The 27,535-nt window shown below is 39.7% G+C and overlaps 1 protein-coding gene and 1 non-coding gene across 2 annotated transcripts; both read right to left on the reverse strand.

Moving 5' to 3' along the window:
- Positions 1-9,196: 9,196 nt before the first annotated feature.
- Positions 9,197-9,269, reverse strand: TRNAF-GAA (transfer RNA phenylalanine (anticodon GAA)). Its single transcript has one exon. It is a non-coding gene; the product is annotated as a tRNA-Phe (tRNA).
- A 4,670-nt stretch (positions 9,270-13,939) lies between these two features.
- TGDS (TDP-glucose 4,6-dehydratase) lies at positions 13,940-27,524 on the reverse strand. Its single transcript, XM_059494038.1, has 12 exons — positions 27,244-27,524; positions 25,754-25,820; positions 25,291-25,359; positions 23,558-23,648; positions 22,476-22,618; positions 20,878-20,976; positions 19,963-20,022; positions 18,330-18,373; positions 17,893-18,058; positions 17,329-17,387; positions 15,310-15,407; positions 13,940-14,944 (listed from the first exon to the last, which is right to left on the reverse strand). The coding sequence occupies exons 1-12, from the start codon at positions 27,318-27,320 to the stop codon at positions 14,844-14,846; spliced, it is 1,074 nt and encodes a 357-aa protein (XP_059350021.1). The 5' UTR covers positions 27,321-27,524; the 3' UTR covers positions 13,940-14,843.
- Positions 27,525-27,535: the final 11 nt, after the last annotated feature.

Genomic DNA, 27,535 nt, shown 5'->3' on the forward strand with positions numbered 1-27,535 from the left:
CTACTCAGCACCCAAATGCATCTCTCTGCTGTGTGAAGGATGTCTTTGAATCTTTCAGATAATGTATTGTACCAAAGTTACCCACATAATATCTGAAAGCAATTAAAGTGAACGCTCACTTATCAGCATCACCAAAACAAACTCAAAATATACAGATAACATTCAGCTAACCAATCCAACCCCTGAGCTGGTGGGTCTGTATGCAAAATATGTGTCCAAGCAGATATTTAATCAAAGCTGGCTCAATTCAGACACTAATAGGAATGTTTCTACAGCTATTTGAAACTCTATATGAGACAGAAAGAGTAAGCACAGAGAAAGGTGAGGTACTGAGGCAGGCAACATAACGTAAGGCAAGAAATGGGTTTCTAATGCAGTACATGAGGAAGGAGAAATCTGCTGTTTTCAGAGAAGTTGTAGTGTGAAAAAGGAACAGCAGGTAGAGGATGACATGGAAATTACTTCGTGTGCAGGGAAAATAAAACTGAGAGTAGAAGAGTGGCACGTGCAGATTTTATTATGATTACTTTCCTCCATCACAACCACCTAATTTTTCAACACTGGGAGCACACTACAGCATGCAGTCCTGGCATAGATGTAGCAGTAGTCTCTTGCCCTCAGTAATGCATTAGCATTTTAGGAGTGCCTTCCCCGGCTGAAGGGGAACACCCAGACAAACAGAGGAGGAAGCACAGATCCCACATCCTGGCGTCACTGCGTCGCCAGCAATGGTGGTTTTCTGCTGCTGCATGACACGCCATGAGGAACACACTGAACAAAATTACAAAAAGACAGTTGTATTTCTATTAATCACTGGAAAACAGCAGGCACTGTCTGTTCTTTAGTGTGTCACTACTGAGAAGTTCCTCTGTTTTTGCCACGCAATCACACTTAAATAAAGGAGCTGTTGTTGGGGCTGCACAGAATCAGCACTATACCAGTTTACAAATTAGTAACCTGAATGACTTTCTATTTACTACAGAGTTTCACTATGTCTTGAAAAATGGGTCGTGCTGTGTGTTGGTACTACTGCCCTGAACCATCAAAGGACTTTTCAGGCCACAAATCTGAGCATATGAACCATGCCAATTATCCAAGCTGTGATTGCGCTGCCTCATCCACAAGCACTGGCCTTGACAGTTTGGCAGATAGGGAGCTACAGGAGTGGTTTCTGTGAGAAGCTTCTAGAAATTTCCCCCATGTCCAAGAGAGCCAAAGCCAGCTGGCTCCAAGATGGGCCCACCACTGGCCAAGGCTGAGCCCATCAGTGAAGGTGGCAGCACTTTCGGGATAGCAGATTTAAAAGGGGGAAAGAAATTACTGCATAATGGCAACTGCAGACAGAGAGAGAAGAGAAAATATGTGAGAGGGACAGCCCTGCAAACACCAAGGTCAGTGCAGAAGGAGGGGAAGGAGGTGCTGCAGGTACAAGAGCAGATACTCCCCTGCAGCCCCTGGTACAGCCCATGGTGAGGCAGCTGGGACCCTGCAGCCCATGGAGGTCTACAGGGGACCAGAGACCCACCAGCAGCTGGGGAGAGCTCCACACCAGAGCAGGTGGATGCCTGAAGGAGGCTGTGATCCTTTGGGAAGTAGGCTCCTGGTGGGACCTGTGCAGAGAGGAGGCTGTGCTGTAGCAGGGCTGCCGGCAGGGCCTGTGCAGAGAGGAGGCTGTGCTGTAGCAGGGCTGCTGGCAGGACCTGTGAGCCTGCAGGGACCCACACTGGAGCAGTCTGTTCCTGCATGGCTGCACCTGTGGGAAGGACTCATACAGGAGAAATTCATGGAGGACTGTCTCCTGTGGGAGCACCCCGGGCAGAAGCAGGGGTACACTGTGAAAAGTCCTGCTGAGGAGGAAGGAACAGAGGAGACATGATAGAGTAACCACAGCTCCCATTCATTGTTCCCTGCCCTGCTGGTGGAGAGAAGGTAGAGAAATTGGAGTGATGTCAAGCCCAGGAAGGGGGAGATAAGAGGGGAAGGTGTTTTCAAGATTTTTTTTTATTTCTCATTGCTCCAATCTGATTTGACTGGTAATAAATTATACTAATTTTCCTGAGTCTGTTGTGCCCATGATAGTAATTGCTGAATGATCCCTCCCTGCCCTTATCTCAACCACAAGCCTTTCTCTATCCAGCTGAGGAGGGCAGTGACAGAGTGGCTTTGGAGGGTGTCTGGCATCCAGCGAGGGTCAACCCAGCACATCACACACCTGAGCTACTGGATGAGGCTGGCACACCTGAAACTGTGTTCAATTTTTAATTACATTATTTAGGATTTACTCTGAAAGTACAGGAAAGCAGTATTTCAGCTACCTTGTAGTTTGGATTTGTGCATAGGGTGACCCCCCACAGAAAACTTCTCAGCCTGTCATCAAAGAAGTATATCCATATGCCAACACCTTTCTGGGACAAATACTGTCCATATTTTTGTGGCAAGAGAGGGAATAAAGAAAAAGAATACTCAAAACTACATGCAAAGAAATCACTAAACACAATTCACACAAGTAATACAGAATTCCTGAGTAGTAAGTAGGCAGCAAGTTCACTTTTTTTTTTCCTCAATGACACTATTGTTTCTCAGGCTCCTTCTACTGTACTCAAGCACAGATTAGTATCAAGCCAGAAAAGTATTTGGCCTTTGGAATTTTGGAAAGAATTTTGGTCAAAATAAAACATTCTACATATAAACTGACGTGGAAACCAGTATATCAACAGAAGAATAAATAAATTACAAAATAATTCATAATGACTCTATAGATAACAAGAAGAAAGCTCTAGAGATAACAAGAAGAAAGATCATTTTATAAGGAAAACTGTAGAAGAGGTTTTCAGACACCTGTTCATGTTCTAGGTTTCCCCAGTCTCCTAGCAAATTGATGTCTTTGGGATCTCTCAACAAAAGCTACTGCCCTGTCACCACCTTATCCTTTGTCTCCCTGCCCAGTATGTAAGAGAATGAGGCCAAAGTCTGGGAATGTCAGAGCAGCTCTGAAGATCTCATGATCCTGCCATTGCCCAGAAAGCCTCTTCACATGAACAGTCTCATCATCTCCTAGATTCTCATATTTAAGATATTTATCCAGTCATTTTCTAATGCATGGAATTATTTTCCTGAAAACCAATTTATATGCTACAACATGTTCACATGTTAGAAGAGAAGAGCAACTCAAAGAAGAACAATATGCATGAGAGGTCTACGTTTAGAAGAGGAATTCCCCCCAGATTCTTCACGGATTCCTCACCAGGCCTTGTGGTCCAGCTGAACTTGCCTCCCAGAAGTCTGGAGCTGACTACAGTGGGAATTCCTCATTATTTAAAGATACACACCGTTCCAAAGCTCTGAATTTGCTGGCACTTTGCTTCTCCTCTCCCCAAGGACACGTGCCAGCTGAAGCATGTACCCTGCACAACTTGCATAGGAAAGCCCTACACTCATAAACTGCTTTGGTACAACACATGCCTGTGTCAACTCTGCCAGATCTCTCCACAGATTTAAATAAACATTATTTGCAGACACATTTTTACACTTTTAAGTCAGGTGTTGCCTTACTGTGGTTTTATTCATTTCTCTCTGAGATAATGATTGAGCACACTTCCATTTCTTTTGTAAGGTCTTTCTTTCATCTTACTCCCTCATTCAAGACATCTGAGAAACTTCTTCAGTGATCATGACTGTATATCATCATTTGGTTCATGGGACTCAGTACTCTGTCACTTCCTAACTAAACAAGCACACTTTTTCCAGTGCCCATATTATGGATATGAGCTTAAGCCATTTATAATTTAGATAAACACAATGCTGACTGGCAGAACAAATTGCTGCTGTGGTGACCAGCTACCCAAAGGCAGTTTTATCTTCAGAATTATTTCATCAGAGTCTACCCTGGGCTTAGTATAAAGGCAGTCATAGAATATATAGTATGATTCACTTAAGAAAGCCAGAATCTGGAAGGTAAGAGAACTAAATCTCAGTTACCCTAATGTTCACCAGTACTCTATGAAGGAAAGAAGCACCTCCAGGGAACAGCACACCCCATTCTCAGACAGGCATCTTGGCAAGGTCTTCTGTCCTAACTTCTCTACCTTGGTCTTAAAAGGAGGTGAGCGTGACTAGTTTGACTTCAGAGAGACACTGAAATTCTAAATGTCACTGATAACAAATGAATGTCACTAAATGGCTGTGGTAGGGGAGGGCCTGATCTACATAGAGCAGATTTACACCAGTTTACAAAATGTGAAGTGAAATAGGTAGGACAGACAATTGTCTTAACAATTCAGCTATGCAACAAATTGTCCCTGTCACAGGGGAAGAAATATGAAGAAAGAAATCCAGATCTGACTGTGTACCACATTTTTAAAAAGCTAAAAGATAGGACAAGTATTTGAAATAATATCTGAAATTATAGAGTGACAGTGTAGTTTGGTTTGGAACCTTACATTCAACTTTCCAGAGCCTGACCCAGAAGACATTCTTCTCTCACAATTTTTATTCAAAATACTAATGCTACTACTTAACCCAACAGAAAATATAAAATGGAATAAAATATATTCATCCCTCATGTCATGTGGTCTAAATTCCAAGAACATTGTGAACAAAGTAATGAATGCTCCCTTGCTTTAAGCAAGAGGATGTATATACATTTAAACAAAAAAAATATAATGTTCCCCTGGGGTCCTCTGAGTCATAAAGACAGCATTGATGATCATAGCAAGACTGAAGGCTAAGCTTTAGGTGTCCCAAATTTGCCTTGGTAACTGTACCATAAATTCAATAGTTCTACATATAATGGAATAAGAGTCCTGTATTACTAGAAAAACATAAAGTAGGAACTCTGGAATGAATCACTGAGAAAAAAAAATTAAAAAGGAGGAGGGAAAAACAAAACCAATCACAGCCCAAAACTCCCAAGGAATGGGATCAAATGAGGTTCCTGAGCAGAACTCAAACAAGATAAAGCTCTCCTAAACTGCTCACTCACAGGGGGACAGGGGAAATAAAAGACTTGAATGCAAACTATTGGATTCTAGAAATGCATCATCAGCTGAAATTTTTTGTTGCCTTTTAACTGCATTTATTTCCCAGAAAATTGAAAAGCACCATTCTAGCTCTTCTACAGGATCAGAAACCAAATAGACTACAACTAAGATTTGTCATTAAAAATATAGAAAGCTAAATGTGGCTCCTGACTCATGTTTTCTAAACCCCTTGTACCTGTCACACTATGTAACTAAATAAGATTTACCAGATGTCTGTAAAGCGTGAAGAAGACAAAGTCAGAATTCTTTCAGTCAAGAGACAGAAACAAACCTTTTCTAGCAAATAAACCAAATTTTTAATCCAAAGAGAAGGAAATTTTACTGCTGATAGGTAGACAAGACAGTAACAAATATCAAGAGCAGAAATTCCTTCAGGGACAAGGAGGAGACTTTTAAATTATGTAGATGTGCAGCTCTACAGGAGGACATGGAGGAAAAGGAGGAGCATTTCACACAAGGAACACCTGAACTTGAGCCTATGGACAACACCAGGCACAGCAACTTTGTCCCACCTCTGTCAGAAATTCCAAACAGAGGTATTTCACAGTAAAGCTTTGAGCTTCTCCATTGTTTGTCATGTTCCATGACTGCAGCAGAGGCAGGAGGTGGAGTGTGCCTCTCTCTGATCCTCTCCTTCTGCCCCAGTTTTCATTCACTTGAAGCAGGAGCCAAGGATGGCCATGGAAAAAGCACGTGAACCAAATCCACCAGATTTTGAATCTTTGCCTAAGGCTGAAAACACATGAAAAGGTTTTTTTCCTCTGAATCCCTGCCAGGTATTAACTTCAGTATTAGGTGGACATTTAAAAAAGCAAATGGGAGTATATCTGTAGAAGCAGAGAGGCTCCCCAGTTGCAGAGAAGGAACTTTGTGCTAAATCATAAAGGCCTAGTTAGACAGCCTGTATTTGTGTCCTAGCAGGGGGTTCATCTTGAGGGAAGAAGCTGATAGAAAAATAAATGGAAATGTTTGCTGGCAAGAAGAGGCCTACAATGCAGCAAAAAATGATTGTGTAAAGAAGGTACAGCTGAATGAAAAAATGCCTGAATATTCTGTGACAAGCAACAAAGCAGCAATACTTGAGGTTATTTTCACAGAACGTGCCAAATCACATTAGAAATCTGCATCCAGCCCACAAAATCAAATAGACAGGAGTTTAAAAGATACAGAATTGAGGTTATCTCTTAATTTTATCCTCTTCTTTCACATAAGACTTCAGGCCTTACTCAGTGTGTGCAACCTAAATCCCACACCAAACAAAAAATGAGATTTTCTTCTCACTCTCCCCATGGCTACCACCATTAGTATTTCAGTGCTCCACAAAATTTCTGTTTAACATCACAAAAACTCTGAGATTGGAGTTGCCATTACAAGTAATATCATCTTTATCAATAAAATAGAATTTTCAGATACTAACATACACATACTTGCCATAGATCCTTGTGCCTGGGTACTCCTGCTAAAAATCAGACCCTTTGAGGGGTGAGGTGAGACCCACACCCTTCCTGGCCCTTGAGGAACTCAGAAGCAGAGGGAACCAAACCTCTAGAGCAGCATTGGGGGTTATAGCCAGACCACATCTGCAGGAAATTAATACCTCCCTATCTCTTCCCCAAAACACTATAAAAGTCTTTGATGAATAATTGAACACTTTTGGCCAAAAAAAAAGCTACTTAACATTTCCTTCCATCCCTGAGTACTCAAGTGTGCAGTCTTAATGTTATTTCAAAACCTTAAAAAACCTTTAGGAAAAATACTAATATAAGCAGTTATATTACCCCTTGTCTGTCTTATCATAAGGATCTAAGTAACACTACCCTTGCTTTGCACTAATTAGATATTAATCTGCAGTGAGTGTTCCTTGTATTGGACAAGTAATTCAACACCAGTGCTTGCTGTGATGCTGTGATTAGAAAAGGACCAGTGACACCTTCTCATGAAGAGATGAGAGATGCTGAACAGAGAAGTAAGGGAGATGCTTTGCTGCTATGTTTTGCACTGGTGACATCAATATTGAAAGTCTTTTTTCTGTGTATTGTTCTGGTGTCAGTGTATTAATAAGGTCACAAAAAAATTACCTGAAAGCAGGAGAAAATGTCTTAAAGACAGAAAGAATTTAATTTCTTTAGCTTACCCATACAAAGGTGGGTGCTGACTTGACAGTTTTGTAATGACCAAATGCCGGGTACCAAGAAAGATCTCTGATTTAGCAGAGAAAAGGTTTAACAAAGGGCAGGTCCAGATTAAAGGTATATATTTGAAAAAATTGCAACAAATTACCAAAGACAACCAATGAAATGTCCACTTCTTCATGTCTTCAAATCAAAACCAGACACCCTCCTTAAAAATATGCTTCAGAAAATCCAAATTCTTTTTTCTCAATTTACATGTAAAGAAAGGATCAGGAAGAAACAGATGAACAGTACAGACTAAGTGACATTAATCACCAGCTTTCCTGACCTTGAAGCTATTCCATTGGCTTTGTGAAAAACACCAATCCCTTGTTTTTAAAATTTTAAAAGTTCAATAGTAATAAAATGGTTATAAAAATAGTAGCATAATTAGAGTTATAAAAATTTGGACAATTAGGATTTAGGACAATAGGAGACAATAAGAACAAAGAGTTATGGACAGTCTGGGTACCTCTTTCTGGGCAAAATATGCTCGAAAAAGGACACACGTTAACAGAGGATTAACCCTTAAAAACAACAGCCTGTTGCATATTCATACACTTCATACATGATGCATAAATTCCGTTCAAAGGATTCTGTCTGGTCAGTGTCAACTTTTTCCTCTTAATCCTAACGGCATCTTCAGGACTGAGCGAGGCAGGAAGAACTTCGTTTCTTCTGATAAGGGAGCAATAAATTCTTTTTCTCCGAAAGATTTAGGTGTCCTGTGGCTGCTATCTGGTGCGAGTACCTCACTCCTCTCTTTACAAAAATATCCCACATCCATAGTTTCTGTTTTTACTACACAAGTTACATTTTAACTGCAAAATTACATTTACCATACTATTAAAATGTTAATACAGCACTACTAATCAATACAACATAATACATATTGTGAAAAACGCCAATCCCTTGTTTTTAACATTTTAAAAGTTTAATAGTAATAAAAATGGTTATAAAAATAGTAATATAATTAAAGTAATAATAATTTGGACAATTTGAATTAGGACAATATGAGACAATAGAAACAAAGAGTTACGGATGTCCGGGCAGCATAAGCCTGAAAAAGGACACACGAAAAAGGACACACGTTAACAGAGGATTAACCCATAAAGTCAATAGTCTGTTGCATATTCATACATCTCATACATGATGCATAAATTCCGTTCAAACACAGGATTCTGTCCTGTCAGTGTCAACTTCCTCTTAATCCTAACGGCGTCTTCAGGGCTGAGCCAGGTGGGAAGAAGTTCGTTTCTTCTGATAATGAAGCAATAAATTATTCTTCTCCGAAAGATTTAGGTGTACTGCGGCCGCTATCTGGTGCGAGTAACTCATTCCTTTCTTTACAAAAATATCCCACATCCATAGTTTCTATTTTAACTACACAAGTTACATTTTAACTGCAAAACTACATTTACCGTACTATTAAAATATTAATACAGCACTACCAATCAATACAACATAACACATATAGTAAATATCTGCGTAGAGGCGTATATTATGCACTTTTCACACTTTCTGTGAAGTAAAATAGTTTCAGCCATCTATTGAGAGTAGAGGAGCAGCGAGGTCCGGGAAGTTTTGAGCTGCGCTACGGATTTTGGCAAGAAGCAACCTCTGATCGTTCTGTCTCTGTCCCCTTTCCCCCTCGGTCCCTTCCCTCCCGCTCGCCCCGCTCCTCACGCACAGTTTCACTTTCTCTTCTCTCGTCCCTGCCGCCCTGAGAAGGGCAGAGAGGGAGAGGGAATGAAGCTCGCTGCTTTCATTTCTTCCACCCTAAATAAAAAGCTTAAACTAAGAGGAGCTGAAAAGGGACGCGGGAAGGCAGGGCACTGCGTTCCGACGCTGTAGGAACGATCCCTCAGGGCAATTCCCAGGCGCTGCCCAAGCCCCGGGGCGCTCGGAGCCCACGGGCCGGGCCGGCAGCAGCATCCGCCCGCCCGCCGCCTCCCGGGAGGGCGAGGGAAAGGAGGCAAAAGGTTCTGCCGAAACCCGGGATCGAACCAGGGACCTTTAGATCTTCAGTCTAACGCTCTCCCAACTGAGCTATTTCGGCCGCAGTGTTTCCCCTTTTGCGGTGGGATACCACTAATCTGTTCCTCCACACCCGTCACCCGGCGGCTCTCAGTTTATAGTCTAAATCGAGTGGTTGTTATTAGCCACAAACGAGTCAATGACGGGTCCCCGCAAACAAAATTATGCCACCAGCCAAAGACAACTCAGTAGTAACACAAAATTATGCAAATACAGACATCTATGCACAACACATGTACAGACATCTATGCACAACACACACATTAGAATGAAGGTGTTTTGGCAGCGGCTCCATGGATTATTGCTGCAGGTAACAGGAACTAGAACATTATGTAGGACTCGGGAGCATTAAATTGGCAGCATTTTACTTTCAGTTTTCAGGGATTTTATTTTAAAGCCTGACAAAATGTGTGCAGAGATGATGATGTCACAAAAAGACGTGAACAGGAAGGGCACCTGCACCTTCTTGTGTCCACTGGAGAAGCTCCCTGTGTCCACATAAATCACAAATCCTGACTAAGTAGTGTAAGAAGAAAAAATAGTTCACATGCACATTGTTGATTAGGCATTGATTTCAACAGGCAACTGGTAGCACACTCCTGTGGCTACAGGGAAAAGGTGGAGGATGCATCAGAGTGCCCATGTTAGTGCCTGTGGTGGGCACTGACATCTTAAATTTGAGCTGATTTGCACAGCCCATGGTCTAGGAAAAGCCACCTGTGAGGGCATATCCTACTCACACTTCCTGCACACTGTGAGGGGAGAGAGGCTGCCTTGCAAAATTGTCCACTGCTGCTCCCTCCTGTTAGTAAAAACACCAAGACTCTCTTCCATAGTACTAGAGGAATTTAACAAATCCCTCCTTTTTCAAGGGGGGAAGAAGCAGCCTCAGCCCAAGCCAGCCATGTGAATATTTGGTAACATAAATCCCCCTGTTTCCTTTTATTTTCAGAGTGTATTTTTCCTCAGATTGTCCCACATTTGTGGGTTCTTCAGGAGCTGATACGTTTCCAGGAGTCAAATACCTGTTTTCAGAAGTACAAAGGCTGAGGACTGAGCCAGCAGTTTAGTGACTGAAAACAAAAACTCTTCACAAATAAATTCAGTTGGGGAGAGGTTAAAAAAATCCACCCACACTTGTGCTTAAGAGGTGTGTGAACAACATACTGATACAAAATCTCATCTTCTCATGATTTCCCATTGCCACTGGCAATGATTGTTTTGCAGAGAAATGATGAACATAATCCCTTAACAAGACTGTCTCCTACTGATGCAGCTAACACAATCTGTGATCTCTGGTGCAGATAAACTCCAAATGTGTCACGGCATGCACAGAAGTCAAAGCACTATTGACTTAAGAGTTTTCATACATTACCACAACAATCAGAGCTACTAGGGAGTAATGGGTTATTCTGATTCTTATTTTTAGAAATCTCTGTTTTGCCAGGTGAAATGGAAGTGACAATGGGAATAAAACCAAAAACTAAAGGTAATGCAAAACAAAATTAAATAAAAGAGAAGGACAATTCAGTCTCAGACATAGCATATTTAATACAAGAGTCAGCTTTTCCCCTAACAGAATTTGGTGAGGGGTTTTGTATTAAAAGTTCCTCCTTGTGTAGAAAGATATTTGCAGTTTGTGCCTGTCTAATGGGCATAAGAACACACTTTCAGCAAAATGGAGCATTCTGAGTCAAAAAAAACCCACAAACCAACAAAAAAACCCCCCACATTTTTCACCCACAGTCTTTCTCTACATCAAAGAAAGTAGAGGGTGGACAACAAAAGGTATTTACTAGTCCATCATTTTAGGAGAGTGCAAACAAGCCTAAACCACAGCTGACACCCCTTAATGCAAGCAGCACACAAATTTAAGCAAGTGCTGAGGTCAGACCAGAGAAAGCCTTGGAGAAAGAGCTCTCTTTGTTGCATAAAGTGGAGCTGATACACACACACCACAAATGCCCCACAGGCCACAGCTGGCAGGGTGAGCTGTGGCTGCCCCATCCCTGGCAGTGCTCAAGGCCAGGTTGGACAGGGCTCTGTGTCCCTGCACATGGCAGGGGGCTTGAACTAGGTGATCTTCAAGGTCCTTTCCTGGCTGAATCACTCTGATTCTGTGAGTGCAGACGGCCCTGCCTCAGCTGCCCACTTCAGTGTCTTCCTGTTGTATTTTCTGAGACCCCCATGGCAGGAAGGAATGATGAATCTGATTCCATGTTCTCAGAAGGCTAATTTATTATTTTATGATACTATATTACATTAAAGAATACTATACTAAACTATACTAAAGAATACAGAAAGGATGCAGACAGAAGGCTAGAAAGATACTAATGAATCTCCTGACTCTCTCTCGAGTCTGACACAGCTTGGCCCCAATTGGCCAATGGGTGAAAACACTCACACCAGAAACCAATGAAACAACCACCTGCTGGTAAACAATCTCCAAACACATTCCAAAGCAGCAAAACACAGCAGAAGCAAATCAGATAATTATTATAATGATTGTTTTAATTTTTCTCTGAGGCTTCTTAGCTTCCCAGGAGCAAGATCCTGGGCAAAGAGATTTTTCCAGAAAATATGACAGTGATATCTTCCAAATCCTTTCACTTGCTGCTGGCAAGGGATGCATTGAATGGCAGCTGTGGCACACCAAGACAGTGAGGTGCAATCTTGGTTTTCCCCAATGCACAAGGGATTTCAGGAGCTGCTTCCCAAATATCTGATCCAATTCAGAACAGTAATCCCAAAAAGAGATGCAAACCACCCAAGTTCCTGATAGAACCTGAATCCAAACCTCTGCCCAAGTCCAGCCCTTCCCCCTTAGAAAGTTTTAGCAGTTAAGTGACATACACATTTACTCCATTTTTCTTACTGGTGTAGCCTCACTTTGCTCTGACACAAGCTTGAAAGAGTAGACTGAAAGGTTACAGTGTTCATAGTATTTTACATCACTACCTCTGCCTTCTGCAGAAATGCTTCCCTGCAAAATCAGTGAGAAACAAAACCTGAAAGCATCACACTTCTCCACACTGACAGTTCGCTAGTTGATCCTTTGTCCTTTTCTTCCTACAGAAGCCAGAAGGCTAATGGCAAGATAAGCTGTTTTCTACAACAGAAAATCCTTTTCCTTGTGAAAGAAATGCTCCTACCAGATCACTCAGCTGCAAAGAAAATCTGCTGTACATCAAAGTAGCTCAAAGCAAAAGCCTCCTACATTTCTTAAATACATACATTTCAATACTTTAAAATGTGCATTTATTTATATGTATACAAGTAATAACACTAAGACAAAAATCTCAAACACTTGGATGAATTAAATCTTCAAAAACATTTAAATAAACTAGAACAGCTGTCACTAAAAAATTAATAGATCCTATTGAAAATCCACCCCAGGTAATACAACTTTTTTGGATAATCATACAAATATCAATGCTTGCATCTTCAGCATCTATACATTAAGAACAATTTTCAAAAGTTCTGTTCAATAAACTAATCACTCCCTACTGCTTCCTTCTGTGTATTTCTGATAGCACCGTTTTTAGTGTTCCAAGATACTGTAGCTATTTTCAAAGGTTTAAAATATTTTTAAACTAAGGTTTATACATGTTTAAAATAGTAAGATTTTAGTTATCTGTAATCTCTATTCTTAATAACAGAGTACTGGCAATACAGCCAGTATTCCAGTATAAGGAGATGTGAAAGACTCATATTTTCATACAACCCACTCAAAGCAGCTGTCACAGCAATGACAAATACAGCTAAGACAGATCTTTCCAGCACTTTATGTATTTCTGGTACTGACTTGTACAAAATACAGAACTGTAAGATGGATATTGTAAGGAAGGATGCACTTTGTAAGGAATCAAGAAAAGTACAAAAATTAAGGAAATCTTTGAATTTAGTCAGCAGTGTGCATTTTGACAATGACATTTCAGTGATTCATCCATAGAAGCACATCTGGTAAGCCAAATATGCAACAGATCATTACATATGAAATCCTGTAACTTTTATCTGTCCCAAATGGAGGCTTTTACTTCCAAATCAAGCATCAGTAACTGCCACACAATTCGACTATCATTATCCCACCGTGTCACAGTAAACTCACCTTCAATAACAGGCCCCTAGACCCTAAAACCCATACTTGGCACTGCAGTAAGCCTAGAAACTTCCTGGTTAGCATTCTTTCAGAGTGACTCCTGCCAGCCACAAGTGGCACTTTACCAACAGCACCGTGCAGCACAAGATGTGTGATGAAGTTGGGAACACTTGTGTTTCAGGAGCTATCTCCCAGTTTCTGAGGCCCTTTAGGAGTCACAGCTTTTTCTGAGTACCCACAGCATCCCAGTCCTGTGCCACCTGCAGCTCTGCCCAGGGGCCACACACGATCAGGGACTGGCCAATTACAGAAGCTGAAGTGACAAAACCGAGAACAGGGGTCCTTTTTATGTTTGCCAGATCACCCCAAAGACAAAAAAGTGAAGGTAATTTTTTCAGGATAGAGGAAGAGCTAAGAAATTTGTATTTTTTTTTTAAAACCCACCATGTACTTTTTCAGCATGTTCTTCTTAATTAAGAGAAACCAGTCACACCGTAATATTTATTATTAAATCAACTGTGAACAAGATTCATTGACAGATTTCTAGAATTACAGAGGTTTTTTCCAACTTTCATATTAAAACTCAAATACTGTTTTATCTTTAAAATCTTTATTATAGAAAAAATGCTGATACACTGCATTGATTAAGGTCTGCCAACCCACAATTCACAGAAAAAGAAGAGTTTTAAAAAATTTCCTCCATAAGCAGCCTTCATATCACAGGAAGTAAGATCATTGGAATGTTAACTGTGTTCCAGTATTTCAAGTTTGTTACAATTACAGCTAAGAAAAAGGAGTTAACATGTAATAGACAGTAATACAGTCAAAGGAGTACAAAGTTTAAGGAAATACTTCTGGAAATCTCAGCGAGAGCACCTACTACTTCTTGACATCATTCCCCCCCTTAAAGGGGCATTTAAAGTTATAGTGTAGGTAAGTGTAATCAGTCAACTACAAAAGCTAAAAGTGCACCAGCAGAGAAATGGACGGAACCATACAGGTGCTGTGTCCAGCTTTTGTCAATTTATAGTCTCAAAAAAATAGGTAATTTCTCCCCTTGATTAAAAATAAAACCCAATTCTTCGAAGTGACAAAAATTATATATATTACACTGTAAAAACAAACTAATACAGATGAATAATTCCAGTACTAAAACAAATTTAACTCCAAGTCTCAAAAGCTGCACAGTTAATTATTCTTAATAAGGCAGATTTTACTTCAGTACATTAATTTATAACATTATAAATATTCTTCACTCCATACAGTTTTTTAAAATCAATACTTAGTGAGGATAGAGTATTGCACCGAAAGCTGAAACTAAGAGGTTCAACCTATAAAGTGCTGAAACCATTCCAAAGCTGTGCCACACTGTGGTTCTTTACTCATCATGGTTCATGTATCTTGAATACATTAAGAGTCCAGTGTGGCCACTTGATTGCAGGCTTTGAAGAAAAGACCATATGAGGTAGAAGAAACTCCTTCAGGTTCTGTGCCAGGCTATGGACCACTGAGCTGGGCAAATGGGTCTGTCACAGGAAAGGGCTCCAAAGCTTTCTCTGAGTTTTTCCAGTTGTGGAAATTGTCTCTGTACCATTCAACTAATATGGGAAGAGTGTTGATGAGTCAAGCTGACCACAGATAACAGGGAAATCCAAATATTCCACAGATATAACAACATGCTAATTGTTCTTTATGGAAGACTTTAGCCCATAATATTACAAAAAATCTAGTTTAAACTTTGTACGTTCTTTATGCAAGACTTATTCTAGCACTAAAATGTGATTATCTTTCTTCTTTTATGTCATGCAAATTCACTATTTAGAAAGCACCCAATTTTATGTAAAATTCAAGTGTTACATTTAATCTCTTGAGCTTCTCATTAATTAAGCTATATATCCATTTCCCCCTTTTCCCTCTCCCTCCTCCCATCACGCCTACATCAGTGTAAAAGTCACAGTCTTACTTGTTTTCATTATTCCTTCTTTCCAAGGCACTTTGGGTCTCCAGCCTAAGTTGTGCATTTTTTCTGAACTCATTGGATATCTGAGGTCATTTGTAGGCCTGATGAAATATAAAATGCACACAGAAAACAATCTGATTGTATTGCTTCCTTAATTAGACATGCAGTACCTCACACTGTCTTCCAAGGAATATTAGATATGCTTCAATTTTGAAAATTCCCACCAACATAAACAGGTTGCATTGCCTTCAAAAAATACGTGGCAGCTGAGTGCAGCTACAACAACACAATTCAGTTTGTACAGTCAGCTACTTGAAATTGACTAGAATAAATATTAATTAGTATTTTACTGGCACAAAAATGAACACAAAAATCACTGCCAACGCATTTGTGCAAATCGGTGCATTTGCAACACAGAGCCAGCATTTTCTAATATTAGCATTCATGTTTTTTATCCTGAAAACCCAGAAATTTACACATACTTCAGATTTAAAACACACAGGCTTCCAAAGGGGCATCATTACAGTGGCTCATTAACTACATCAACTTAGTAATACTGAATATGTAGAGTCCCAAGCTGCAAGATTCAACACAGAAAGATACATCTGATAATGAAGCATGGCAGAACTTTTCACTTCCATAGTCTGGCAGATAGGTAGCCCAGTCTAGCATCCTGCACTATTGGCACTGGCATATTGAATAGTCAAGGTACATGTGCAGGCACAAACCAAGCACTTATCACTGTTACTGTAACATGCTAATCTGAAGCAGAATTAATTTTTCCATAGCAAGTAACCCCCATGACCTTTAAGTCACTCATGAGAGAATTATATAGTAATATATTTGGTACATTAACAATTTTTGATAAGATCTCAACACTACTGAAACACATACTCCTACGTGGTTAGTTTTCCCAAGCCTATTTATGTTTAAACAGGACATGGCTCATACACACAAAAAAATATCTCAAAGTGAAATACACTGAGAACTCCTAAACACTCACATCATGTGAGCCAAAGGCAATTTGATCAGTCCTGTAATACATTGAGATAGGATTCTGAAGAACATTTCCTTTTAAAAACAAAAGCTAGCACATTTTTAAAGACACTTCAGTTGCCATGATAACAATCTAAATGAGATCAGAAAGTGAGAATTCTAAAGGCCATAATACTTAACTGCTATCAGTAGACACATCATTTCTAATCACTCTGGAGAGAGTGATATCTAAAGTAAGCAGAGATTCATTGTTGCTGCAGAAAAGAAATGGATATAAAAGAGCAGAGACAAACCAAGCCTGAAATTAAGGACAGAAACACACAGCAAAAGCATATCTATAAAAGCTACCCATTTTTCCACTGCCCTAACTTTGGTACCTTAGAGCTTTACATCTACTTTTGAGATAGCAGCTTCAGCTTAAGATAGAAATCTAAAGTTAACAACACTCCACAGGCACATATTTCTGCCTGTGGAGACTGAATCTTACTACAAAGTACATCTAAGTCTGAATTAGTCACATTCATGCCAAAATACTAAAGCTAGGCAACAGACGATGGTATTGATCTCACTCAGCGATGCTGAATAAAAAGTACACTGAATAAACTGTCCAAGCTACAGTGAAGGAAAGATTTAGTTGTTCTCTAAAACTTTTCCTCTTCCCAGAGCAGACTTCAGTAATGACAAGTATGAGAATGTTTGAAGACAGAGATTAGCATTACATGCTCCCCTTCAAGACATTCATTCTGACCTACAGATCCAAACAATAAATGAAAGTCCTGTTTTCTATAGAGAACCCTGATCATAGATATCAAATCCACTAGCAAAAAAAAAAACAAAAAAAAAAAAACAAAAATAAAAACAAAAACTTAAGGAAGCAAAACAGCTCTTACTCCCTCAAAAGTGTTCCCTCCTTTCAAGCAGATACACTTCCACAAAAAAAAATTTTGGTTAAGAGTCTCAGAAAACCTGCAGGACAAAACTACCCTGCATGTGCAGCCCATCCTGCACATCCTCCACATTTCTCACCTGTCTTTGACATAATCCATCCAGCGTTCCATTTCAGACTCTGAACTGGTCTTCTTTATCTGTCAAGAAGAAAAACAAGTATCACTCCCATACATCTTGGGCTATCTAAACATATATTTAAAAATCAAGTTTTTTTCTTAACAAACTTAAATCTTATTTAAAACCTCCACCAAACAAAAAAATATAAACCACAAACAGAAACGGACTTTGGTATACTGAGTCTTCAAACCACCAAAATTATCAAAATTATCTAGAACTTCTCCAACCTATCTCCTTCATCCAGAGCACTGCCAGACCATCATAATCAAACTGTTAGATTTTAATAGTGCCACATTCTCAGACTAAAATTAAAGCAGTCAGCATGGAAAAAAATGGTAATCATGATGCCAGCCAGGATATGTCCCAGTCAGGATAACTGACACAGCAGCCCAGCACAGGATAGCCCATACTGCAAACTTACACAGTCCAGCTGCCACAGAAAAGGCAGCACTGCATTCTGCTGCTGTAATTACTTATATGTGCAATGAAAACCAGTAAAGAAAAGCATCAGAACTCTTTACTCACTAAATGAATTAGCTCCTTAGCAAGCTGGGCAATGGACATCTCAAAGTTAGTTCCAATGTTATAAATTTCACCTGGTTTCCCCTCCTTCAGGACAGTAAGGAATGCTTCTACTACATCAGCTGCATAAAGGAAATTCCTTCTCTGAAGTCCAGAACCATGAATACAGCTTAAGACAAGAAAAAGACAAAAAAAGTATTTTAGTTCTCAAATAGACACATTCCATTTACTGGACTGTTTCTAGCAGTTTTGCTGTTAGATGGGTGCCTGAAGGTACCTTAAGTAGCTGACATGCAAACAATCCTTTACTTTAAGGAAATTCTGCTATTAAGTGATTCAGAACTTTGTTATGTAATTATCATTTTACAAACAAGCACATATTCATAACTGCAATTACAGTTTTATAACAGAAATGCTACCAAAAAATGTGAGTTACCTACCATTTTCTGTTCTGTTGCAACAAAGATATAAACTTTGGAATAACCTAAGGAATTAAACAACAACAACAAAATAATTACTCCACTATTTTAGAAGCTGTTATTCTACAAAGAATAAGGAACTTCAATGGTTATGAAGCATTAAGTATTTTAATAAGATCCTTTAAACACTTTTAAGTTTTATTAAATTTAATGAAAGAATATATCAAGCCTAGAAACTGCAAGGATTTTGGTTTGTACGAGTACATGTCTTTACTGTATTGTAAGCCTTACCTTTCTGGTTGTTACAAATGTAACAATTTTTCAAAAATAAAAGAAGTTTCCATTACTTTTGCACATGGCAGTGAATCACAATCTAACTAGAAATAATATTATCAACAGTTCAGAACAAGGTTTAAACATCTAACGAATTTCAGTAATTCTAGAAAAAAAAAGTTGTAAAAGTAGTTAAATTTGGAAGAGAATCAACAGAGAATTTTAAGATTACACAGATAAACATGGATCCAGTGACAGTGTGCTCACTGCACAAAGATTTACATTATGTTCATCTAAAAGCTTAGATCCATTCATAATGCCCCAGATACTTCAGAACAGTTACCCCCACTATTAAAGTCCTTAAACTGAAGCCACCAGAAAACTACTCAAATTACTTAAATTTAACTTCCTGCTCTAAAGACAGGAGCAAAATACTAGATAAAAGGTTCATGTAGCCTAGTGCTGTGTTTTTAGCAGTAACTACAATTTGCTATGCAAAGAAGAATAAAAGTAAGTCAAAAGCCAGCAAATACATCCCCTAATATACCCCCAACAATCATGCAACCTGTAGCAAGACACAGACCAATGAAAAATGTACTGTAAAAGCCATTCTTATCCACCTGCAATAATGTATGTGAAAATAAATGTATTTGCAAAAAAAAAAACACAAAAGGTAAAAAGCAATTTAAAAACAGCTCCACAGAACTGTAAAACATAGCTACATTTTCCACCAGTTCCAAACTCCAAAGAGTACTTGTGATGATTACTTTCATTTCAACAGTGTATTTCCATTCACTAACCAAGCAGATTCAGGTACTGACTTAAAAAGGCAACTCCTTCTCACAAATAACTGTTTTAAATAGTCACCTTGCAAGGTCTGTATAAACACAGGCAAAAACAAGTCACTTCACACTACTTCTCACTTTATATATGAATGCTATAGCTCCATCTTACTTATTTTCTGTGCAGGCTGGAACATCCCTTTCTATACCAAACATTGAATTCTCAGTTTACTTTTTGAAATGTTTCCCTTAGTTCTTGAACACTCACAATTACAAAACATGACGTGAGTTAATGTAATTTGTAGGGGAACTCTGTCAAAATATCCTTTGAAAAATAGAAAAATTAGAAAACAAAGCTGCTGTCATAAAATTCATTTAAACTATAAGTCTCTAATTGAAGTTAGACCAAAAAATATGTGTTCAGGCTAAGACACATTAGTGCACGCTCAAAATATATAATCACATTAATTGCAAGAGTGCTTTTTTCAAAGCACTCTTCCACACACTTTTTCATCCCATGCACATGAGAAAAAAGTAACATCACTGCAAACCTGATTTCTGGTCCAGTGAAGCTCAGAGTAAAGCACAGTTTAACTTACCTTTTCTGGATACTGATGTGGTCCATAAACATTACTGCTCCGTGTGATGACAACTGGGAACTGGAGAGCATTAAACATACAGGTGATTACATAAGAAAGCATACACCAGTACAAATCTGTACCTTCCTGCTGATCAATAAACAAACCAACATATGCACAGTGCTTGCACAAAAATCTGCAAGCCCTTACAAACGTTACTGAATTAAGCTCTCTGTATTTTTGTCAAAGAGGCAAAGGCCTCCAGCCTTCTCAGCCTGTCAGGAGCACCACCAGGGACAAATGTTTGAAATCTCTCTAGCTCTGGAAGCACCTCAGGACATTGATATGTGTTTCTGATTGACTGAAGACTGGCTTACTCCTACTTATGCCAATATGTTTCACAGGTCATTAACATCCTATTCTTGTTCACTTTATAGCAAAAACATCATATATCAAGAACAGAAGTCTAAAGTATCCAAAATATGGATAAATGTGTTTGCTTAAACAAATCTGACTAGCAGGGATTTTTCCTGGTTTTTTTTTTTTTTTTGCTTTAACCATAAGCCTAGTCTTGATGCAATTTGAATTACGCATGTTCTACTTCTGTGTAATACTTTTGTATTCCTGCAAGCTTAGCACGGATTTTTTAAATTCCTAATGTTCTCTTCGACCATTTTATCAAAGCACATTTTTAGATATTACAGTTCAGATTTAAAAAGCAAAACTTAAAAACATTTGATCTGTCCCCACTGTCTTGCTAGTGTATCTTCATAACTTATTGAGGGAGATTCTCTAACACATCCAAACTACAAGACTACCAATAAGGAAAGAGGTGGCACTGTGAGGACTGTACTGATTTTTCTTTTATACTCTTACATACAAAATACAGACACTAAATTACAGGCTTTAGAGTTTTTGAAGCTTCCATGGACTTACTTGGTACCTTTCCCAGTAAGACTGAACAAAACACTCTGCAGCTGCTTTAGAGGAGGCATAGGGATTGGTTGGTCGTTTTGGTGAGGATTCATCAAATTCCTACAATGAAAAGAAAAATTTGCATTGCTCAATTTCTTTTGCCCAGATAAGCCTTAAAGTTACAAAAGAAATAAAAATCCATAAATATCCAAGCATATCAGCCTAACAAAGTCCCCTTACACCAGAAGACCATAACAAAAGACAGAATATTTACTGAACTTAGGAGACAGACAAAGTACCAGCAGTAATATTTTTATACTTGTAACAGAGTTACCTCACAGCAGCAGGTCCTCAGATTTTTATCTTATTAAATAATTACTGTTGCTAGAGAGGCTTAATATTTTTCAGGTTCATATTGCCTCAGAGAGCAATTAGGCCCCCATTAGCAAATTCACCTTTCAGCCCTAAATAAAAGGGGTCTTTTCTTAAATTTTTTTGTAACTTTATTTCTGTAAAAAATGTAGAATTGCAACCCAAAAGCTTCCAAAGCAAGGCTTCAACAATTCTGAGCAGTTCCAGAACAGGTATCTTCCAGACTATCCTGACACTTTAATCTACTTCTCACTTGAAGAGAGAAAAAACAAACCCAAAGAAGGAGGATACTACCCAAGGTGTGATTGGTAACAATCACCTTAACATGATTAAAACACTCACTGTTCTTGTCCGACCTTTGCCTCTGAAATTATATGGCCTTCCTCCCCTCAAAAAAAAACTCTACAAGAACTTCTAGTGTGACTCACAAAGAGAAGAAAAAAAGAGATTAAAGTTCTCTTTTCAATGCCCAGAGACAGAAAAATTTCACTTGAAGATATCAGCCAACCCACAGGTCTACACACAAGAAAATATCATCCTTAGGTATCACAAAAGCCTACAGATGGAAGCTGTGTTGAAGGAACTGATAAAGACACTGTGATAATAAGAAAGTGCATAGAACTCTTCTGATGTACATTAATATTTCCAGGGACTATGGCAAAAGGCTCCTTGACTTTATTTATGCCTTTAAAAAGATGAACATGCATAATTTGCCTTTTTACTGAGCTAAATTATATTTCCTGAATTAAGGTCAGGTATAAATTCTCAAAAATCAAAGATGTGCACATAACAACAAGAAACATCTGAATATTTATTACAGTAATAGAGGAATTGTTTTCTATTTGAACTGTCACTGCCTACACCTCTGTTAATATCTTAGCTAGAATATAAAGCAGTTCCCCACCTGTTAAGCTGTGCACATTACTGAAGTCTCATGAATGCTCCAGGACAAAACCTGTACAATACACTCCTCTGATACTATCTCTGAGTAGTGACAACATTCATGACCCAAATCTCACAATAAACACTCAACATAAAACAAGCTATGAAAAAAACAAAAAAAAAAACAAAACCAAAAACACAAAAAAAACCAAAAACAGGACAATTTTGATACCCAGCTTTCTAGAAGCTACCAGTGCTTACTTAAAGTCAAACATTTACAGAGGCCAAGGAAAGTTAGACTCAACTTTGTTTTCACTATTAAAAGCAGGTAAACTAGAAAAATCCTCATGTATTTTCAAACTCACCTCATCAGTGCTACCTCCATATACTTCATCTGTACTAACATAGACAAATTTCTCCACATTGGCTTCATGTGCAGCAGCAACCAGCACGTTGGTGCCATAAACATTCACGTAGGTGAATTCCAGGGCATGCCAAAATGAAAGATCTACATTAAAAAATACAGACAATTCTGATTAAATTTACAAGACAAGGGCTGTAAATTAAATTTAGCAAGACAGGGCTATAGGTTCCACTTGAAGGCTGCAATATAGACCTGTCAGTCAGCAAGGTCCTTATTAAATGAAGGCACCTCCTGTACTTACTTGAAGACAAAAATCCTTGTTCTCAACAAGAGGCTGGAATCATGGATTTTTTAAATCTAAAATAGCATTGGCTAAGTACAGTAAGAAAAGTGTCATTCAAAGACAGCTGCAAGATGCAGTAATATGACCAATGACTAATAACTCATCAGCAGCTGCTTTGATTCTCACAACTGTTCCCTGACCTATGTGCCTAACAAATCTGACAATTTCAAGAAGTATTTTCCTGGAGAATTGTTGAGGATTTCTTCTCATGATGGATGGAGTATGGTGGGGATTGTTCTTACTAACAGTGATACTGAAAAGCAGCCACCTGAAATATGCACTTTATAATTCATTCTCTCTTTTTAGCATGGAGACAAGATTCCAGTGGGATTTATACCTAATCCTTCAGCTTTCACACTGTTTCTTCATGTGACATAGGAGCCAATTAAGTAAAAACTTCAAACTATGTACAAAGCCCCTCTCCACTGTCTTTATGACTCCCTCAGTACACTGTCAGCAACATGTCAGTCTAGACAGAATTTAAAAAGGTAATGCAGACAAAAAGGTACATTACCATTGATGTGCAATGAAAACAAGACAACAGTTAGATTAAGAACTTTTTGAATCAAGGCTGTGAATCCCTCTGAGTTAAAAAGGACACCAGATGCTCAGTCATGTGATTTGTAGACACAAACTGGATCCTTGATTTATATGAAGGGAAAAGACAAAAGGTATACTGGCATATATTTAGAGCAGGTATAGCCATGGAAAACAATACCAAAACATGCAGCAATGCTCACCTACATGTGTTTGGGCTGCAAAATGAAGCACTATATCTATTTTCTCAGTTTCAAAGAGCTGCTTTATAAAATCAGGTTCACAAATATCCCCCTAAACAGGAATGAAAAAAAAAGGCAAATTAATTTGATAGAAAATAGTCAGCTTCCCTTTATACCAAGTGTCACATAAGAAACCATTACAAAGGGAACACAGGATACAAACAGCACCATCAACTGAGCTCTGGGCCACTTATCAATGCCATGTCTAAAATAAGACCATACATAAAATTTCACCCATTTTTTAAAAAATCCTAAATGAAACTTATTTCAGAATTTATATTACTATTAACATTAGAAATAGCAATGTGTCAAAAATACACACAACAAAAGTACAGTGTGGAGCTCCAACACTGAGGCTGAAATTCCAAGTTCCCAGAGCAAGTAAGAGTTCCCAGTCTGGCAAGCTGGCAGGGACATCTAGTGGTACTGCAAAAGGAGAAGCAGATTCCCACTAAGGGGGATTAGATTATGTCTTGCAAGGGCTTTGCTGTTTGCTGTTTATTTGGGTGATTGATTTTTTAATTGCGATATTTTTTAAGAGACATTATTTTGAACTAAATGGCTAGTTACTGAATTGTTTTTAAATTAAATTCAAGCTTAGTACATGTATGCTGAACAGCAACAGAAATTGTGATTAAAACATATCTTTTATACAGTCTCTGAGGCAAATTTTCTAAACTTACTGTTCTACTTTCCAAAACAGACTTCCTTTCTACAGTACCACTAGAGAATACATCCTTCCTTCTGTCTCCTAAGGTCAGGTTCAATGTTACAGTTCTAATTATAAGGGTTGCACATTACAAATTATCTTTTCCAGCACATTTTCTCCTGTCAGTGTAAACTGCTTGGTTGCATACTGGATGTTAAGCTGTGATCAACTGTCCCTAAAAGCCAAAACCAGAAACAAACAACCCAAACCACAAAAAAAAAAAAAAAAAAAAAGCAACACAGTGAAAAGTTGGAATTATTTATATTGATGTAAGTTTTGTGACAAGAGATTCCTACAGTTGTTCAAAAGTAGTATAGCCACATCATTCCTAGTTACTGCCCCCCTGCTTCACACAGGGATCTGCTGTTTAAAGGATATCTTGTAGAACTCCATGCTCTCCCCAGCAATTAAATGTTAATATCTACTCAGGTAACAAGGCTTTTATGCTGCATTCATACATTTCATATTGCTGGAAACAATCAAAGACCTTAGGAAAATAACCAAAAAGCCACTTTGGTCATGTTGAAACTGCATGTCTACATAGAGGCTGTGCCTTTCCTCTCATGCAACTTTTATCCCAAAAGCTCAGATATAATCCCATACTGAAACAAAGAGGTGGTGCACAAAAACATAAACAGCCACGGGCGTCACCAACAGCTCAGGGCAAGTTCAGCCTCACCTGAATCTAAGGAAAAAGGCAAGTTGACATCTACTACATCTGAGAAAGGTGCTGTTTCAGCAAACTGAGCTATAAGCGTTTCTCAGATGTCCTGCAACCTTGGGCAGACCCCAAGACAGAGAGATGAGCATCAGCACTGCCTGTTGTAGGCAGGAGGAACGAACCTCAGCACACAAGCCCAGCAAACCCAAATATTGATCTGAACAATAAATCAAAATCCATCTCCTGTCTGAAGACAAAACTGTGGAAGCAGTACACCAGAAATCTGTAAAAAGTCACTTTTTGTGGAAGGGAAGGCTCTATCACCTGGATAAACTTGTAGTTTTCCTTCCCCGAGACAGTTTCAAGATTCTTCAAGCTTGCACAGTAGTCGAGCTAAAGAGAAATACCACACAACATCAGTGAGTGGACTTCATGGAAGCAAAAAGGCTACTCAAACCTAACCTAACCACTGGAAAGTCTAAGAATAAAGTAAAAACTTATTTTAAAAAAATCTACTTCACAAGCAGATGTGAAGCTTTAAAAGCACAAATCTCCAAAAGATATCCTAACTGCAAAAATTCTTAAACAGATGCTTAGAGCTTGAAAAGTTTTGTTCTTTGTCTGAACACTAGTTGACTTTTTTTTTTTTTTGCACAGGAACAAATGGAAAATCAAACAAAAATTAGTAACTAACAATAAGCCATATACATTTCAACATATTATAAACTGCATTATGAATTACTTAAAACAGTTATCCATATCAAGAAAGAAAACAAGGTATTATTACCTTATCTAGATTTATAATCAGATAGTTTGGATAGTTTTTCACAAGAGAGACGACCACATGTGAAGCACTGCAGGACAGAAGAAAAACATATTTTACAATTATATACTTGGCTTTAAGGTAATGAAGAGATGACAAATTCCAAATAAATTCAGCAATATCAAAAGTTTTGGGGGAAGAAGAGGATATATTCAAGACAAATGGAAGAAAAATTCAAAGATATTTTAACACATCAATATTATTCTAATATATATTCTATACATTATCCTAATTTTCTATATGTAAGGTTAAGAAACTAAAAATCAGAACAAAAGTTCATCCTATAATGAAAGAAATCAGCACTGCCCACAGTCACATAAAAAAAACCAAAAAAACCTGTCATAGGCTATATTCAGTTGCCACTGTAAAATATTTTTGCAATCTAAAGCTTATATATCGGGTATCAGGGAGAACCAAGCAGTCAGCACTCCTAACCCACGACAGCGACTGCCATCACTCACGTCTCTGACACTGCTGCTAGGTGCGACAACCAGGTGGCACTGCCCCTTTGGCACGGTCTTGTTCACATGAAACTCATTCTGAGAGTTCAGGTTAGTTCAGCGTTATTCACATACAGAAATTTAACCCTCTCACAGCTTCCACACACGGAGGGGCTCAAGCTTAATTCGGGCCAGAGCCTTCTCTGACTCGAACTGAGCCCGCAGCACTGGGGGTTGATACGGGAAACAGCAGCTGGCTCGAAGCCCTGCCACCTTTAACCCAAAGAAGCCATTGGGCTGGAAAAGACCCGAGATCACCGAGTCCAACTTACGACCAAACACAAGGGTTAACCCCTTGTTAACCAGACCACGGCATTAAGGCCCATGTCCAATCGTTTCCTGAACACCTGCAGGGACAGTGACTCCTGACCTCCCTGGGCAGCCCATTCCAATATCTAATCATCTTTTCTATGAATAAATTCTTTCTGGCGTCCACCCTAAACCTCTGCAGGCGCAGCTCAGACTGTGTACTCTCGTCCTGTCATTTGCTGCCTAGGACATGAGGCTCAACCCCACCTAGCTACAGCCTTCTTTCAGGGAGCTGAAGAGACGATAAGGTTGTTTCGCCTGAGGCTCCAGGCAGAACAAGCCCAGCTCCCTCAGCCGCTCCTCACAAGGTTTGTGCTCCAGGCCCTTCTCCGGCAGCTCCGCTGCCTTCCTCTGGGCAACCGAGGCCGAGCACGCACTGCCAGCGCCGGGCGGTCCCTCCATCTCCTGGCCGGCCGCAGGGAAGGCGGGCGGGGCTCCCAGCTCGCCCCCCGGCATTCACCACCTCCGAACCCAGACACGGGCGAGCCACCAGCGGCCCCTGAGTGAGCGCGGCCCGAGCCAGCGGCGCCGAGGAACCGGCCCGGGATGGACAAAGGGCGGCAGCACCCCGGCCCGCCAGGTCTCACCCGCGCCCCCGGACAGGAGGCCGGCGGCCCCCCGCTCCGGCCCCGCGGGCTCACTCACATGAAGCCGGCGCCGCCCGTCACCAGGACCCGCTTCTCGAACGGCGGCGGCGCCGCGGGGCCCGCCCGCCCCGACATCGTCCGCGCTTTACGGCACCGGCCCCTCGCTCCCTGTCCCCCACGGCTGCGCGTCAGTGGCACGGGCCCGGGGGCTTCACGGGCAGAGCCGCAGCGCCTGCAAGAGGCTCACTGAAAGATCGCCTTCCTCGCTCCCCGCGCGGCCCCAAGAGCGGAGCTGTCACCGTCTCGGAGGCCACCGACAGCGGGGGCGGCGCGGCGTGTGAAAAGGGCCA

This window comes from Ammospiza nelsoni, chromosome 2, assembly GCF_027579445.1.
Source record: "Ammospiza nelsoni isolate bAmmNel1 chromosome 2, bAmmNel1.pri, whole genome shotgun sequence".
NCBI classification, from domain to species: Eukaryota; Metazoa; Chordata; class Aves; order Passeriformes; family Passerellidae; genus Ammospiza; species Ammospiza nelsoni.